The sequence below is a fragment of the Lolium perenne genome, chromosome 1 (assembly GCF_019359855.2).
Source record: "Lolium perenne isolate Kyuss_39 chromosome 1, Kyuss_2.0, whole genome shotgun sequence".
NCBI classification, from domain to species: Eukaryota; Viridiplantae; Streptophyta; class Magnoliopsida; order Poales; family Poaceae; genus Lolium; species Lolium perenne.
Window position 1 is genome coordinate 255435139 of NC_067244.2, and position 16542 is coordinate 255451680.

A 16542-nucleotide genomic window follows, 5' to 3' on the forward strand; every position below is an offset into this window, starting at 1 on the left:
TTTCGCTGTGTCGTCAACTTGATCTTGGGATTGATGAGTAACACAGGGGGGGTCGGAATGTTAAGTTCCGGTTCTCACAGAAGTGGTATCAGAGCCGACGTCGACCTAGTCACGTGGCCTTAGTTAGAATGGAAAACCTTTAGGACAAATTTTCTTTTGTAAAAAAAAATTATTTATAAAAATCCTCGTAGTCTAATTCTTGAATGTTGCTATTCCTTGTCTCACCTTCTTCACCATTGTGTTTTGATTCTTCTTCCCCAGCTACTTCTTTAGTATACCATTTCCTATCTAGGAGAAGTCATCTGAAGAACACATGGATTCAAGACTCTTATATCAAGCACTTCATTCTTCAAGGCTGAAGATGCCAAGAGAAGCCAAGCATGTAGGATGAGTTTTTGTAGAACCCTTTAGATAGGTACTACGTATGTTAGAGCATTTTGTATGAGTATTGACTACATTTGTTTGTTGTTTTATTATGTAGTCATACTAAAACCTTATTTTCCAAAAACATTTGCTTGAAGTTTTTATTTGGATTTTTACATGCATACTTTCTTATATGTTGGCTATGGGTTAGTTTATTTCCCTCTCGTCTATTCTAACTTTGAGAGACAACAGGATGAACGGAAATCGAGGTCGTGGCCGTGGAGGACGCGGAGGTCGCGGTCGTGGACGTGGTCGTGGACCCGCTTTTGAGGAGAACTTCTTCGAGGGTGAAGTCCAGGACACTGACACGGACACTGAGGATGAGGGATAGCAACCACCACCGCCGCCACCGCCACCTAACATGGCGCAAGTGATGCTGATGCAAACACAGTTACTGCAGCAGATGGCCGCGAACCTAGCAAACCAGAACCAAAACCAGAATCAGAATCATCCTCCACAACAGTCCAAGCTAGCAGAGTTCATGAGGACAAAGCCACCCACTTTTGCGGGATCAGCAGACCCTATAGAGGAAGATGATTGGCTGAAGGACATGCGCCGAAACCTCAATTTGGTTAATGTCAATGCTCAAGACCGTGTGAAGTTTGCTACACACCAACTCAAGGGTGTGGCTGCAGATTGGTGGGAGAACTATTGTGAAGCGCATGATGATGCTGAGGGGATCACTTGGAATGAGTTTTCTGAAGCATTCCGCACTGCACACATTCCTGCTGGTCTAATGGAGCTGAAGAGGGACGAATTCCGAGCTCTAGTTCAAGGGAAGATGACAGTCTCTGAATACTGGGATCGTTTTACCCAATTATCTCGCTACGGAAGAGCGGATATTCCCACTGAGGCAGACAAGATTTCTAAATTTCTAAGGGGTTTGAACTTAGGTCTGAAGGATAGATTGGTGTCGCATGAGTTCGCCAATTTCCAAAGCTTGGTCAACAAGGCTATTCTGCAAGAGAACTCTAAGAGGGAGTTAGACGAACATCGCAAGCGCAAAGCACCACAAGGTCAACATGGAGCAGGAAGCTCACGTCAGAAGAACAATAACTACCCAGGTTATCGTGGAACAAGTACCAAAACTGCAAAACCTAACAACTTCCAGCACAATGCTTACCGTACCCCAAGAGCTGAAGTTGGAGGAAATCATGCCAACACTGCAGGAAGGGCATGCTACCACTGTGGCATAGAGGGTCACTTTGCTGCTGGGTGCCCGAGCAAGAACACGGGGGTGACACCAGTAAAGTTCAACTTAGGGTCGGCAGCCAAGACACCAGCAGCGGGACGTGGACGAGGCATACTGCCTACACCAGGAGGTGCACATCAAGCCTCAGGACAGCCTGGACGTGGTCAAGTCAACCACATCACAGCAGAGCAAGCTCATCAAGCCTCAGATGTTGTTCTTGGTATGTTCCCGATCAACTCATGTTATGGTTCAGTACTATTTGATTCTGGAGCTTCCCATTCTTTCGTTTCAAAGAAATTTGTTGAAAAACATCATTTGAAAACTGAGGGTATGAGTCGGGCAATGGCGGTACAATCACCTGGGGGAATTCTCACTACGGGTTTAAAATGCCCTAACGTGATCATAACGATCGAAGGAATAGAGTTTCTAGCAAACCTCATAGTGTTAGACTCTAAAGGGTTAGATGTCATTCTGGGCATGAACTGGTTAGGAAAACACAAGGCAATGATAGATTGTGGCCTTAGGGCGGTCTCGTTAACCAGTAATAAAGGAATTGTTGTGGACTACAAACCCGAGTCAACAACCCATACTGCAGCTGACAGCTTGTTGAACAGCTTGAAGGAGATGGTTGTGTCAGATGTTAGAGTTGTTAAGGAGTACCCAGATGTCTTTCCGGATGAGTTACCAGGTCTACCACCAGACCGTGAGATAGAGTTTGCCATCGAGTTAGTCCCAGGCACTGCTCCTATAGCAAAGAGACCGTATAGAATGCCAGCAAATGAGCTAGCTGAGATGAAGAAGCAAATTCAGGAGCTTATAGAGAAGGGATATATTAGACCGAGCACCTCACCTTGGGGAGCACCCGTGTTGTTTGTGAAGAAGAAGGACGGTACCATGCGAATGTGTGTGGATTATCGTGCCTTAAATGAAGTAACCATCAAGAACAAATATCCTTTGCCGAGGATCGATGATTTGTTTGATCAGTTGAAAGGAGCTTCTGTCTTCTCAAAGATAGATCTCAGGTCAGGATACCATCAGTTGAAGATCCGACCAGAAGACATACCCAAGACAGCCTTTGTTACTCGGTATGGTCTATATGAGTTTCTGGTGATGTCATTTGGACTCACGAATGCACCAGCTTACTTCATGAATCTCATGAACAAAGTGTTCATGGATTGCTTGGATAAATTCGTCGTGGTGTTTATTGATGATGTATTGATCTACTCCCGTAATGAAGAAGAGCATGAGAAACACCTTCGAATTGTTTTGGAAAGGCTCAGAGAACATCAACTCTATGCAAAGTTTAGTAAGTGCGAGTTTTGGTTGAAGCAAGTGGACTTTCTTGGTCATGTTATCTCAGCTGAAGGAGTAGCAGTGGATCCAGCTAAAGTGGAGTCAGTACTTAGCTGGAAACAACCAAAGAATGTGTCAGAGATACGCAGTTTCCTCGGACTTGCAGGATACTACCGCCGCTTCATAGAAGATTTCTCAAGGATTGCAAGGCCGATGACACAATTGATCAAGAAGGATAACAAGTATGAGTGGATACCAGCTTGCGAAACGAGTTTCCAAGAACTCAAGAGAAGATTGACATCTGCTCCAGTGTTAATACTGCCGGATATTCGAAAGGACTTTGAAGTTTATTGTGATGCTTCTAAACAAGGATTGGGCTGTGTGCTCATGCAACAAGGCAAGGTTGTAGCATATGCATCAAGACAATTACGACCCCATGAAGTGAACTATCCGACACATGACTTGGAATTGGTTGCCGTGGTACATGCTTTGAAGATATGGAGGCACTATCTTATTGGTAACCGTTGTGAAATATATACGGATCACAAAAGTTTGAAGTACATTTTCACTCAACCAGATTTGAACCTCAGACAAAGGAGATGGCTAGAATTAATTAAGGACTACAATATTGGCGTCAATTACCACCCTGGTAAAGCGAATGTCGTAGCTGATGCGTTGAGCAGAAAGGTTTATTGTAATAACTTGATGATTCAAGAAGCTCAACCAAAACTTCATGAGGAATTCAGGAAGTTAAACTTGAATGTGAGCCTCGCTGAGAATGAGGATGTACTAGAAGTCAAGTTCACTCTAGAGGATCAAGTTAGAGAAGCTCAAAAAAATGATAAGGAAATCGAAGAGATTCGAGAAAAGATCAAGTTGGGAGAAGCACTTGAGTATAAGGAGGATGAAAAGGGAAATATTTGGTTCCGAGATCGTTTATTGGTGCCAGACCAAAAGGATCTCAAGGATTCAATCATGAAGGAAGCACATGAATCAGCGTACTCCATACACTCTGGAAGTACGAAGATGTATCATGATCTTAGAGATAGTTTCTGGTGGTCAAGCATGAAACGTGAGATTGCCGAGTATGTTTCATGATGTGATGTATGCCGAAGGGTCAAGGCTGAGCATCAGAAGCCTGCTGGATTGCTTCAACCACTCAAGGTCCCTGAGTGGAAATGGAAAGAAATAGGGATGGACTTCATTACTGGCCTTCCAAGGACATCTTCCGGATATGATTCTATCTGGGTCATCGTGGATCGATTGACCAAGTCAGCTCATTTTATTCCGGTGAAGACTTCTTATAATGGGGAGAAATTGGCTGAGTTATACATGGCTAGAATTGTTTGCCTACACGGAGTTCCTAAAAAGATTGTATCTGATCGAGGTACTCAGTTCACCTCAAGGTTTTGGAAGAAGATGCATGAAGTTCTGGGCACACAGTTGAATTTCAGTACCGCTTACCATCCGCAGACTGATGGACAAACCGAGCGAGTGAACCAAATCTTGGAAGACATGCTTCGGGCATGTGCTCTAACTTGCCAGCGCACTTGGGACAAGAGTTTGCCATACGCTGAATTCTCTTACAATAATAGCTTTCAAGCAAGCTTGCATATGTCTCCATTTGAAGCCTTATATGGACGAAAGTGTCGTACCCCACTCAATTGGCATGAAGTGGGAGAGAACCAAGTGTTTGGACCCGATACTCTAGAGGAGGCAGACAAACAAGTGAAGATGATCCAGGAAAGGCTACGGGCTGCCCAGTCTAGACAAAAGGTTTATGCCGATAGACGTCGACATGAGTTATCTTTTGAGAAAGGTGATGAGGTGTACTTGAAGGTATCCCCACTTCGCGGGATGCGGCGTTTTGGACTCAAGGGAAAGTTGGCACCTAGGTACATTGGACCGTTTACGATCACCGCCCGGCGTGGCGAGATTGCTTATGAGTTAGCACTACCCGAGAAGTTGTCGAAAGTGCATAATGTGTTTCATGTGTCTCAGCTTAAGAAATGTTTTAATAAGCCGGAGGAAGAGGCTCGAAAAACCTCATTGGATGCCATAAAAGTTCAAGATGACTTGACTTATGAAGAGTACCCCGTCAAAATTCTCGATGAACAATTGAGGATAACTAGGAGGAATGTGATCAAGTTCTGCAAAGTTCAATGGAGCAACCATAGTGAAGAAGAAGCGACATGGGAGCAGGAAGATGCCCTTCGGGAGGAGTTTCCAAATCTTTTCTCTTAGACCGAATCTCGGGGTCGAGATTCCTTGTAAGGGGGGTAGAATTGTAACATCCTGATTTTTACGGACTGGATTTTTTTTTCTTCTTCTAAACAAAGGATGTTGCAATGTGGTCGAATAAAAATAAATTCTCGTTTGGAGTTGTAAAACTTTTTCAGATGTTTTGGAATTAATTTGACATATAAAAGAAGGAGAATATTTTCTCATAGTATTTCTTCTAGTGGATCTGTTTTAAAGTTGCCAATTCCTTTCTTATTTGCTTCTTTCCAAAATCCATTTGGCCAAGACCATGCACGTGCATGCATGACCGATCATGCTGCACCATCACGCCTGTTCCTTTCTCTGTATGTACCGATACGTACGTACTTCTCGTGTCTATTTTCTTCTTGTCCACCGTTTTATCTTCCAAGCAAGGAGGCCAACCGAGCGAGGTGTTCAGCACTGCAATTAAACGAAGTGTTGCGCTACTGCTGCGTCTCCGGGGCACGCACAAACAGCAGGCCACGACGCGAAACGCCGGCCATAAAAACTAAGAGAAACTGCTGCCATTACCCCGCCTTCAACCTCTCCTTTAAGCACGTCCCTTACAACGCCCGCCCTTCTACACAGCCTCAAATGGATGCCCCGACTCTCCTCTTTCATACCAAGCCATCGCTGGAGCCATAGGCTCATATAGTAAGCCAAACTCGCGAGAACGCCGCCGAACGCCGCCGTCGTTCCCGACGACCCAGGCCACGAGAGGAGGAGCTGCTGCGCCAGGGAGGTCACCAGGAGCAAGGAAGCCAACCCACGGAAGGAGAAGTGAAATCGTTGATCATCCACGACACCTCCGGCAACGCGATCGACTCCGGCCGCCGACGTCTACCTCAAACTGCGACGAACTCGGTGAGAATCAGCCGTTTCTTTTGCTCGGAACGCGATCCCCATCCATAGAGCTACCTCCTAGACATGGTTTCTCGCCATGGTTTTACCGTTTGACGAGTCGCCGGTGAACCGAATGCCACAGAATGGCATGGCTGTGTTTTCCTATCATGCACACATTTTCTGATCTTGTCTCCAACACCACTTTTATACCAATCGACTCTATGAAGCCAGTACTGCGATTAGTGGTGTGTATATTCGTTGTTCATAACTGTTTTTGAGAAAAATTATGTTGAAATCGTTACATACTGGAAGCATATGCACATGCATGTACGTGTAATTGAAGCGCATGAGCATGCATACGTTTGTAGTTGCATATTGCCTACCACACTGCTGGTAACTACTTCTGGACTCAGTAGAGGACGATTTGATCTTGGCATCTGCATTTGTTTGCATATAGAGCTATAGGTTTTTAATCCATGTCGTACCAACATATATTCTTCCGCGTCAATTAGTTTGATTATATTCAGTAGCATTGTTTGTTCATCATGCTACTAGTAGATTAGATTAATCACAAGATTTATTTGCTTACATATGGAGCATCTGGTGGATATTAAAGCTACGATGCACTTATCTGTTGATCAATGCATCAATGCCATGCTAGCTTACTTAGTTCATATGCCGATGGTTTTTTTAGATATTGCACCATCACATGTGCTAGTAATTCAATCCTGGATATTTTACCTATGCATTAGCATGTAGTTGTTTGCACATCGCATTTTACGTCAACGCCATCTATACATGTCCGCTCAATATGTTTTCTAAAATAGTTTGTCACTCAATCTAGAGCGATCCCCACACCATATGCCTTAGATAACCCAAATTCCGTACGAGCCATTCCGGTCTTTTTCGTGTACTCTATGTGTGCCGAACGACCGACACAGACCTTTTATTTGGATCTTTTCATTTGGATATTATTCACTTTTCATTTGAATCTTATTCGTTGTATTGCTTTTATTCATTTGTATTGTTATTGCTTTGATACGACGATTAGGAGGTAACGGAGAGTGGTACAATCATGACCAAGGAAGTGCAGAGCAGGAGTTTGACAACGAAGGCATGCCCTCTCATCATATTTAACCCAGTTTTACAAATTGCATGCTATTTTATGTTTTACAAATATATATGCTATTTTATTCCAGTTGCTAGCGTGTCGATTGACACACCAACCTTGATTCGCTTGTCGCCTCTTACTTGATACCATGAGTAGAGATTATATAATAATCCTGATAGAGTAGATATGCTTAGCACGCTAAATAATCATTAGGATACTTTCTATTGCCTCTTTGGAGGAATTGATCGACCTTCGGGTCAAACATACCCTTTTGAAAGTTGTTGAGCTCGTTGAGCTAGGCTGCTTAGCCGTCGTTGCTTCCTCTACTCTCTCTTCTACTCTGGGTGAAACTTACCATCTAAACATGGCACGAGCGACAGCTGAATCAAATGTTGAAGGAGCGATTGGCTGCCCTTCACAAGTTGGAGGGAGCAATCCGTCGTTCGTGCCGCTTAAGGGTCCTAATAAGTCTTGGATTTGAAGATTGTGACAACCGTACAACCACATGCTATATGGGCACTGGCCTGGTTAAGTAAGTTAGTCAGCCTTAGGTGTTGATGTCGCCGTACCGCAGATGAGGTGGCTGCCTACGGGAGAACCTTCGGCACAGATGGGGGGACCGGTTTGAGGACGTACTCTCAGTACCGTGCGCCAGACCCGGTGGGCATGTCACATCTTTGGGGGATCTAGCTAAAAGACCTTGTCACAATCCCTCTGTCGGTACACCAAATGGTGTGTACTAAACCAGAGGCCACTGGTGGGCAACAAGACGGGGTTGTGTCGTGTGGGCAAAGTGTACAACCTCTGCAGAGTTAAAACTATTCGAATAGCCGTGTCCACGGTCATGGACGACACATGAATCTTTCTTGACATACAGGAACCTGTCTTGCTATTTCCCTCTTTGCCTCTCTCCCTCTCTCTCCTTTTCTTCTTTTCTTTGGAATCTGAATCCTATGGAATACGTGAGTTGTCGAGGACAATCACATTGATGAGAAATATTACACTCATTATAAAACATGTTTTCGTGTAAAAATGCTTTTATCAAATATATTGCAAATAAAATTGGCTTTTATGCAAAAGAACCTACAGCCTTCCTTTGAAGCCTCATGTAGATATATTAGGTTTTGCACCGAGGGGGCATGTTGAGTACGAAATGTACTCATGGCAAAACTTTTGTTGATATTCAGAGTACTATGAAGATGGTGAAGACTACGGCGACTACGACGACGCTGAGGAGTGAGGCCTCGTGGACTACATCGACTGCCTGTGGCTGAGATGGAGTTACTTCGCATTTTATTATCCGCTGTGCTTTCTGGTTGTAATAAATGTCACAAGACATTTCACTTTGTGGCTCAAACTTTGTAATAAGTATTACTCTTTGCACGTTCTGCAATGATATTCATTTCGCTGTGTCGTCAACTTGATCTTGGGATTGACGAGTAACACAGGGGGGGTCGGAATGTTAAGTTCCGGTTCTCACAACACGTCATTCTACATCCTACGCTAAAACCGTTAGTGTTCAGAATGGACTAGAGTGTCATATAGGGAAGAAAATAAAATTTAAACGTTAAATAGGGAATACAAACTTTTCCAAGGCCAAATAAGGAACTGGAACTTTATGTAGTGTCAAATAAGGAATTCTATCTACGGTAAAGGTGTCAAAAAAGTTGCATTAACTATTAGCTTAAGTTGCATCAGCTCTCAAGGTTTTGTTGCATCCATTATTAGGTTAAGTTGCAACTACTACAAGGTTTAGTTGCACCTATTATTGTGGTATTAAGTTGCAACAACTATAGTAGTTTCATCATTATTAGGTTAATATTTTTGCTATTCATTGTCCAACCTAGTTATAGATGGAACATACACAATTGCATTTTTGGGCATGCAACTTTTTTGATCCAACACCTGATAAGTTGCTTATCCCATTATTCATGTTGCTTAGACACATTAAAATTTGCTATTGTATTTGATGAAATGTTGCATGGGTTGCTAGTACATGTGGGAATGCATGTACTACTAATAGGTTGAATCCTGACACAAACTTCGCGCACATAGTTCACAGAGTAAAATCGTTTGCGATATTTCGAAAAAAGAAAATAGTTAGGTTAAAACTAACCGCACACCTCACCAAATTTGACCCATCTTCAATATATGCAGTAGGTAACCCTTGCGGGCCCTCTCTCCCAAAAAGAAAAAAAAAGACTCATCGTCTCTCCTGACCCCCGTGCGGCCATGCCTGGCTGGCGGCCCGTGGGTCTTTACGAGATGCGTCGGTGGGTGGCGCTGGTGATGGTGCATGCGGTCCCTTTCTTTGACTATAATTATTCAAATGGGTCACGACTTACACACCAACCCTGATGTATTGTCTCCAATGGCGGCACGTGAGGTGCCCTACGGTCTTCTCCGTGGCACGAAGAAGCATGGGGAACCAGGCCCACGCGTGGTGGTGGTGGCCTCATCCTCTGCCGGTAATGGTTGGCATGGATGGTTGTGGTCTATTGATCCCACATCTAGCACTGGCAATGAATAGGGGTGCATGGCTACCGGTGAAAACGAGCTCCGACTCCGATCAAGGTAGGAGATGGTGCGTCTACGTACGTGTCGTTACCTTGTTGAAGGCATCACCGTTGCAGCCACCATCTACCCACTCACGTTGTTTCGAGGGAAACCCCGGACCATGGTATCTCGAATCGGAAGATGGTGGCGCTATCAGCCTCGCTCTGAGGGCATTGTTCTTGGACGTTTCCAAGATGGAGGAGGCAAGAGGTGGAGCGGTGTGCATCTACCACATCGCTGATAGCTAATCTCGGATGTGTGCCAGGTTCTCAGTGATAGACGTGATGTGATGGACTCGCGCAAGGCGGGGAGCTGTATGGCATCGTGGTGGCGTCAACGGCAGTACCGGCTAAGACTATGTGGATCTTTGCCCGGAAGATTGCTCGGCGGGTCGACATCGACGACGAAATTTTTTAATGTGTGCATGAGGTGCTCGCTACGAGTCTACTTGAATAGAGCCTAGATGACCGCTCCTGTTTCGTCTAGTGGGTGTCTTAGGGTGTGCGATGTTTTCCGACTCCTAGTTGATGGGGGGTCACGTTTTCAGGGTATAAGTCCTTGTTGGCATGATCTTCACCCATTATTAGGTTTGTAGGTGTTGCATGGTAGCTTTGCCTTTTTTTTTCATGTATGCTTTTTTTTCAGACCTTTGTTGGATAACATAGTAAGGGTTTGTCTATGTATCAGTTGACTGAAATCACCTTAGAAAGTACAATATTGTTCAAGGAAAAGTGCAACTGAAACAATTTGCACTTTTCTGCTTGATGCACTTTTTAAGGTTGATGATGCATAACTAAGACATAGCAAAACTAATACGGAGTATAATAAAGAATATGGTATGCATCTTTTCGATGCAAAGGTAGGTGTAGATGCGTGCGCTGTGAAGGCTCATCGCCTACTCATGCATAATGACGGTTCAGTAAATTGTGTGTGGTGGCCTATTCCATCCATGTGTGAAGGCATGTTATATACTAGTGAATTGCACCCTACCAACAAGTTATGGCCCAAAATTTGCTCCAAAGAAGCTTTCAAGCTTTGATGCAATGGATATGATAAAAATTGACTCCAAAGAAGGTTTGGTCGCCATGCAATGAATATGATAAGAGAATCTACTAGCCTGGTTAACTAAATCATTGCCTTCGCCACATCAAATCTGCGCAATTTTCTTAAGCTCCGCAAAAAAAAACCTCGGCGGGGGAGGCGGGAGATATTTTGCTACGAATAATTTGCATATAAGCTCCGCAGCCGCATGCAATGTCTGTGGGAGTGGTAAACTAAGCTTTCACATCAAGACTTGAAAATATAGATTTCCCCTACACTACGGGAACCGGTCAAGGTGCCGACGGCCGCCATGCCGTCGACACAGTTAGAATTGTCGTCGGCCTAACCCTGTGCCAACGGCAATAACGGCCATTTGGCAATTCTGGCTCGACTTTTTTTCAATTTTTAAAATCTCTCACATGGATCATTTTAACTCTAACCACACTTAATATTAGGTCAAATTCCACTTGTGGTCAAACTTCCCCCTAAGTCACCCATCCTCACACTACTCCACCCCTAGCACGCTTAACTTCTCAGTTCCTTCTAGACTAGCTTTCATGAAAGAAATGACACCTTGTTGATAATATTACTATATCAATCCTATTAACAACTATTCTGCACATCTTTACTTTTTTGAATTCCAAAAAATTATCTACATACACTACAATGAATAAGCATATTAATCTTGAATTCAAATAACAATAAAATGATTTATTTTCATTTTCTATTTGATATGGAATAATTAATATCCTTAAATCCGTAAATCAGAATTTGACAGATAATATGTCTAAACCGATTAGAAAATGAGAGGAATCCAAATATGATATCTATATCATATTCCAAATATGATATCTATATCATATTTTGAACCTAAAAATAATTTTTCCAAAAAATCATGAGCTATCATTTACCTGTAGTTCAAATCTGACCGACTTCCTACTAACTTAGCAGGAATTTGTCTTTTTCACGAGGGCTGGACGAAAATGTTTCAGATATCCCGATTGGGAAATTGTGTATGCAAGGTGGAATAGTATTTTTGAAAAATGGTTTGGTACCATTATAAAACTTTAATTTTTTTATGGTTGGTTCACAAAACATCCCATTTTTGGGACTCCAGAAATGGAAAATAGCTTTTTGGTGCGATGAAAATGAAACCTTTCTCCTGCAACATTGTCCGCCATCCCAAGATGCACATGTGTGTACAATATGGACATATTATCACAAACTATGCTACGATTCTATCCATATCATTGATCGTTTTACCTAAATATCATGAAACCTCGAACGTAATAGCTCATTTTGTGAAGGATTTTTTGTGATGTTTGCAATTTTACAAGTTTAATATTTTTCTTGCAACTATGACACATAATATGATACCACACATAGGTTTCACATTGTTTGGATCGTTTTTGAATTTTCTATACCCGTTTCAAACTATATTCAAAACGGCGGGCATGAAGAGCCTTTGCCCGGGGCCGAGCCTCGCTAAACTTGCACATGATCTCTGATGAAATAGCATATTTGTGAAACTAAAAATAATTTTACAAAAAATCTTGAGCATTATGTCATGTACATGTGGTTCAAATCCGGCTGGCCTTCTCCTAATTCAGTAGAAATTTGTCTTTTTCATTAGGGGTGGACGGAAAGGTTCCAGATACACCGGTTAAGAAATTTTCCATATTAGGCGGTCTAGTATTTTAAAAAAATATGTTGGTACCAATGTGAAATTTTAATTTGGTGGTTGCTTCACAAAACACCCTGTTTTCGGCACATCAAAAGTGGTAAATGGATTTTTCGTGCTACGAAAATGAAACCTTCCTCCTGCAATATTGTTCGCCATCCCAAGATACGCATGTGCGTACAATATGGACACTTTATCACAAACTATGCCGTGATTCTACCCATAACATTGATTGTTTGACCTAAATGCCATGAAACCACGAACGTGATAGCTCATTTTATTAAGGATTTTTTGTGAATTTTGCAATTTTTCAAATTTAATATTTTTTCTTGCAACTATGACACATAATATGACACCACACGAAGGTTTTACATTGTTTGGTTCGATTTTAAATTTGTTATGCACGTTTTAAACTATATTCATAACGGTGGGCATGAAGAGCCTTTGCCGGGGCTGAGCCTCACTAAACTTTGACTGGATCTCTGATAAAATAGCATGTTATGAACCTAAAAATGATTTTTACAAAAAAGATTGAGCATTATATCTTGTACCTATATTTCAAATCTGGTCGGCCTCCTTCCGATTCGGCATGGATATATATTTTTCATGAGGGGTGGACGGAAAGGTTCCAGATACACTGTTGAGAAATTGTCCATCTTAGGTGGCCTAGTATTTTTGAAAAATGTGTTGGTACTAATGTGAAACTTTAATTTGGTGGTACTTCCCAAAACACCCCGTTTTTGGTACCTCAAAAATGAAAAATGCCTTTTTCGTGCGATAAAAAGGAAAACTTACTCCTGCAACACCGTAAGAAGTCCCAAGATGCACATGTGTGCATAATATGAACACATTATCAGAGACTATGAGATGATTCTAGCCATAACATTGGTTGTTCGGTGTGAAAGCCATGAAACATCGGACATGGTAGCTCATTTTAAAGAAATTTTTGATACATTTCCAATATTTCAAATTTGATATTTTTCCAAGATAGATTTTATTTTTATGAAAATTTTGATATATTATTTGTATTTTTCTGAACTATAACTATTTAGTTATGATTTTTTGAAGATTAATGTGGTAGAATGGAAAATAGCTATGCCGACGGCAAGCCGTCGGCACATGCCTGACGCTGTTATCTCGCCGTCACAGCGGAGAGGCTGTACCGATGACCGAAACTATGCTAACTGTTGCCGTCGATATAGACTTTTCTGTGCCGACGGCTTTCCTGTATAGACGACTTGCTTGTTGGCCTGGTCGAAATGGGACATGTGCCGACGACCCGGATATTTAGCCGTCGGCATAGGTCCTGGCCGTCGGCACCTTGTGCATTTTCTATAGTGACTAGCTAGGACAGTGAGTTGTAGGTACCAATAGTAATAGAAGCATGAAACGAGCCTTGGGCATGGACGCGTGAAGCGAGCCACGCTTTGCCGGCCGAACGGCACGATCGAGCTACAGTGTGACGACGAGAACTTATATATGACATTGGAAGCATCACCCGTCAATTACATCACCATTAGACTTGCCATCTTGAGAGCTAGCTGCTGCCGCTGCGTCCATCTTAACACGGGAGTACAACTGCAACACAGTGACGGCCAGATGGAGGCCCAGAACAAGGCGGCGGCTGCTCTGGTGAAGAAGATCGCCGGCCTCCACCGCGCCATCTCGAAGCTGCCGTCGCTGAGCCCGTCTCCGGAGGCCGATGCCCTGTTCACCGCCCTCGTGGCCACGTGCGTCCCGCCGATCCCCGTCGACGTGGCCACGCTGGGCGCCAAGGCCCGGAGAATGCGGGGCGAGCTCGTCCGGCTCTGCGCCGACGCGGAGGCGCGCCTCGAGGCGCACTGCTCCGACGCGCTCGCCGCGCTCGACCACCCGCTCCGCCACCTGAGGCTCTTCCCGTACTACGAAAACTACGTAGCCCTGACCGATCTGGAGCACACGCTCCTTGCTCGCCACGCGCCGGACCGCCTCGCCGCGCCCGCGCGCGTCGCCTTCGTCGGGTCAGGCTCGCTACCGCTCAGCTCGCTCCTGCTCGCCGTGCGCCACATGCCGCACGCCGTCGTCGACAGCTTCGACCTGTGCAGCGATGCCAACGACCGCGCTCGGAGGCTGCTGCTTCGCGGCGGCGACGTGGCCACGCGCATGTCGTTCCGCACGGCCGACGTGGAGGGACTCACGCACGAGCTCGCCGCGTACGACGTGGTCTTCCTGGCGGCGAGCGTGGGCGTGGCGGCGGCCGAGCAGAAGACCCGCGTGATCGCGCACCTCGGCGAGCACATGGCGGACGGCGCGGCCCTCGTCGTGCGGAGCGCGCACGGAGCCCGCGGCTTCCTGTGCCCCGTTGTGGATCCCGCGGACGTCTGGCGGGGCGGGTTCCATGTCTTGGCCGTGCACCACCCCGACGACGACGCGGTGATCAACTCCGTCATCGTCGCTCGTAAGGCAGCGGGAGGAAGCCACGAGCTCGCGCCGGCGGTGGCGAGTTCGCCTTGCAAGTGCTGCGAGGTGGAGACGCCACGCAGGAGGTCGCCGCCAACCAGCTGTCATCTTGACGCCATGGACGAAATCCGGAGGCGCTCATGGTGATAGAGGGTCTGAGCACTAGCTTATCTGGTGTCACTTGTTATAACAGCATACGCCGTGCTGAGACAGCGTATGGAAGTTACCGGCTACTACTACCCAGGCGGGAGTATATGTAACCGTAATAAGTGCGGAAACTACAAATTTATAGCTTCTCTAATAGAGTCCGTAAAAACACGAACTGAAATTTGGAGTTTAGTTCACCGAACTCGTGTTTATGGGTCGAAAAATGGCTGACGCAGAATAGAGCCCGTAAATCAAAACTGTAAAACAGAATATTCCCTTCTGGTTATCATCCAACTGCGTCTATGACTAATAATCCACCTTCAGGTTATCATTCAAATCCCTTTCAGTATTAAGTTGCAAGCAAGAGACTATCGCATTAAGCAATGTGTGTAAAGTAATCAATAGAATAGAATTACACTCGGATAAAATATTGTTATTTTCTCCCTAGTAGCAACATCATATCTACATCTCCCAGAAAACTAGAGGTATGAACCTACTATCGAGCATAAAAACCCCCTCTTGGAGTCCCAAGTGTCCACTTGGCCAGAGTTTTTACTAGCAACGGAGAGCATGCAAGATCACAAATAACATATGACATGAATATATAATGAATCTCAACATAGTATACAATATTCATCGGATCCCAGCAAACACAATATATATGATTACATAAAGATGATCTTTATCATGTAGGGCAGCTCACAAGATCTATACATGAAGCACAAAGTGGAGAAGATAACCATCTAGCTACTGCTATGGACCCATAGTCCAGGGATGAACTACTCACGCATCACTTCAGAGGCGGGCATGGCGATGTAGATGCCTCCGGCGATGATTTTCCCCTCCGGCGGGGTGACGAGAAAAGCTTCAGAACCCCCCGAGATGGGTTCTGCGATGGCGGCCGCGACGGAACTTTTCGTGGATGGAGGCTTGGGTATCTAGGGTTTTCCCGATAAGATGTATAAATAGACGGAGGATTTAGGTCGGTGGGGTGCCTGGTGGGCCCAGACCTACCCTAGGCGTGGGCCAGGCCTAGGCCGCGCAATGGGGTGGTTTGGCCGCCCTGTGGCGCCTCTTCGACCCCCCCTCTGGACTTCGTCTTCGTTTCGCTAAAATATTGACTTCGGATTTTGTTTCGTCCATTTCCGAGAATATTTCCTGTACAACTTTTCTGAAATACAAAAACAACAGAAAATATGGAACTAACACTCTGGCATCTTGTTAATAGGTTAGTGTCGGAAATCATGTAAAAGTGCAATGAAGTGCAAATAAAACATATATGAATTGGTGCAAAACAAGCATGGGGCATCAAAAATTATAGATACGTTTGAGACGTATCAGACCTCTTTGTGGAAGATTGTGAATAGGCACGGGCTTCTCTTTCGTAGATGTTGTGAAGTGGTTGCGAAGCTTGCCATCTCTGGAGTGGAGGAAAAAAAGCTAACCATAAGGGAAAGGCCTTTGTCCTTTGTGGAATTGTCTTGGAGAAGAAGGTGAGCCTTCATGGCGTTCGGGAGACCTTCGTGGTAGCCCGTATCTCTCCAACGTGACGTA

General features: G+C 44.5%; 1 protein-coding gene across 1 annotated transcript; it reads left to right on the plus strand.

Annotated features, from left to right (window-relative positions):
• Window positions 1-13924: 13924 nt before the first annotated feature.
• LOC127327535 (nicotianamine synthase-like 5 protein) lies at window positions 13925-15185 on the plus strand. The gene has a single exon (XM_051354316.1). It carries the CDS (start codon window positions 14002-14004, stop codon window positions 14986-14988), a length of 987 nt encoding a protein of 328 aa, XP_051210276.1. The 5' UTR covers window positions 13925-14001; the 3' UTR covers window positions 14989-15185.
• Window positions 15186-16542: the final 1357 nt, after the last annotated feature.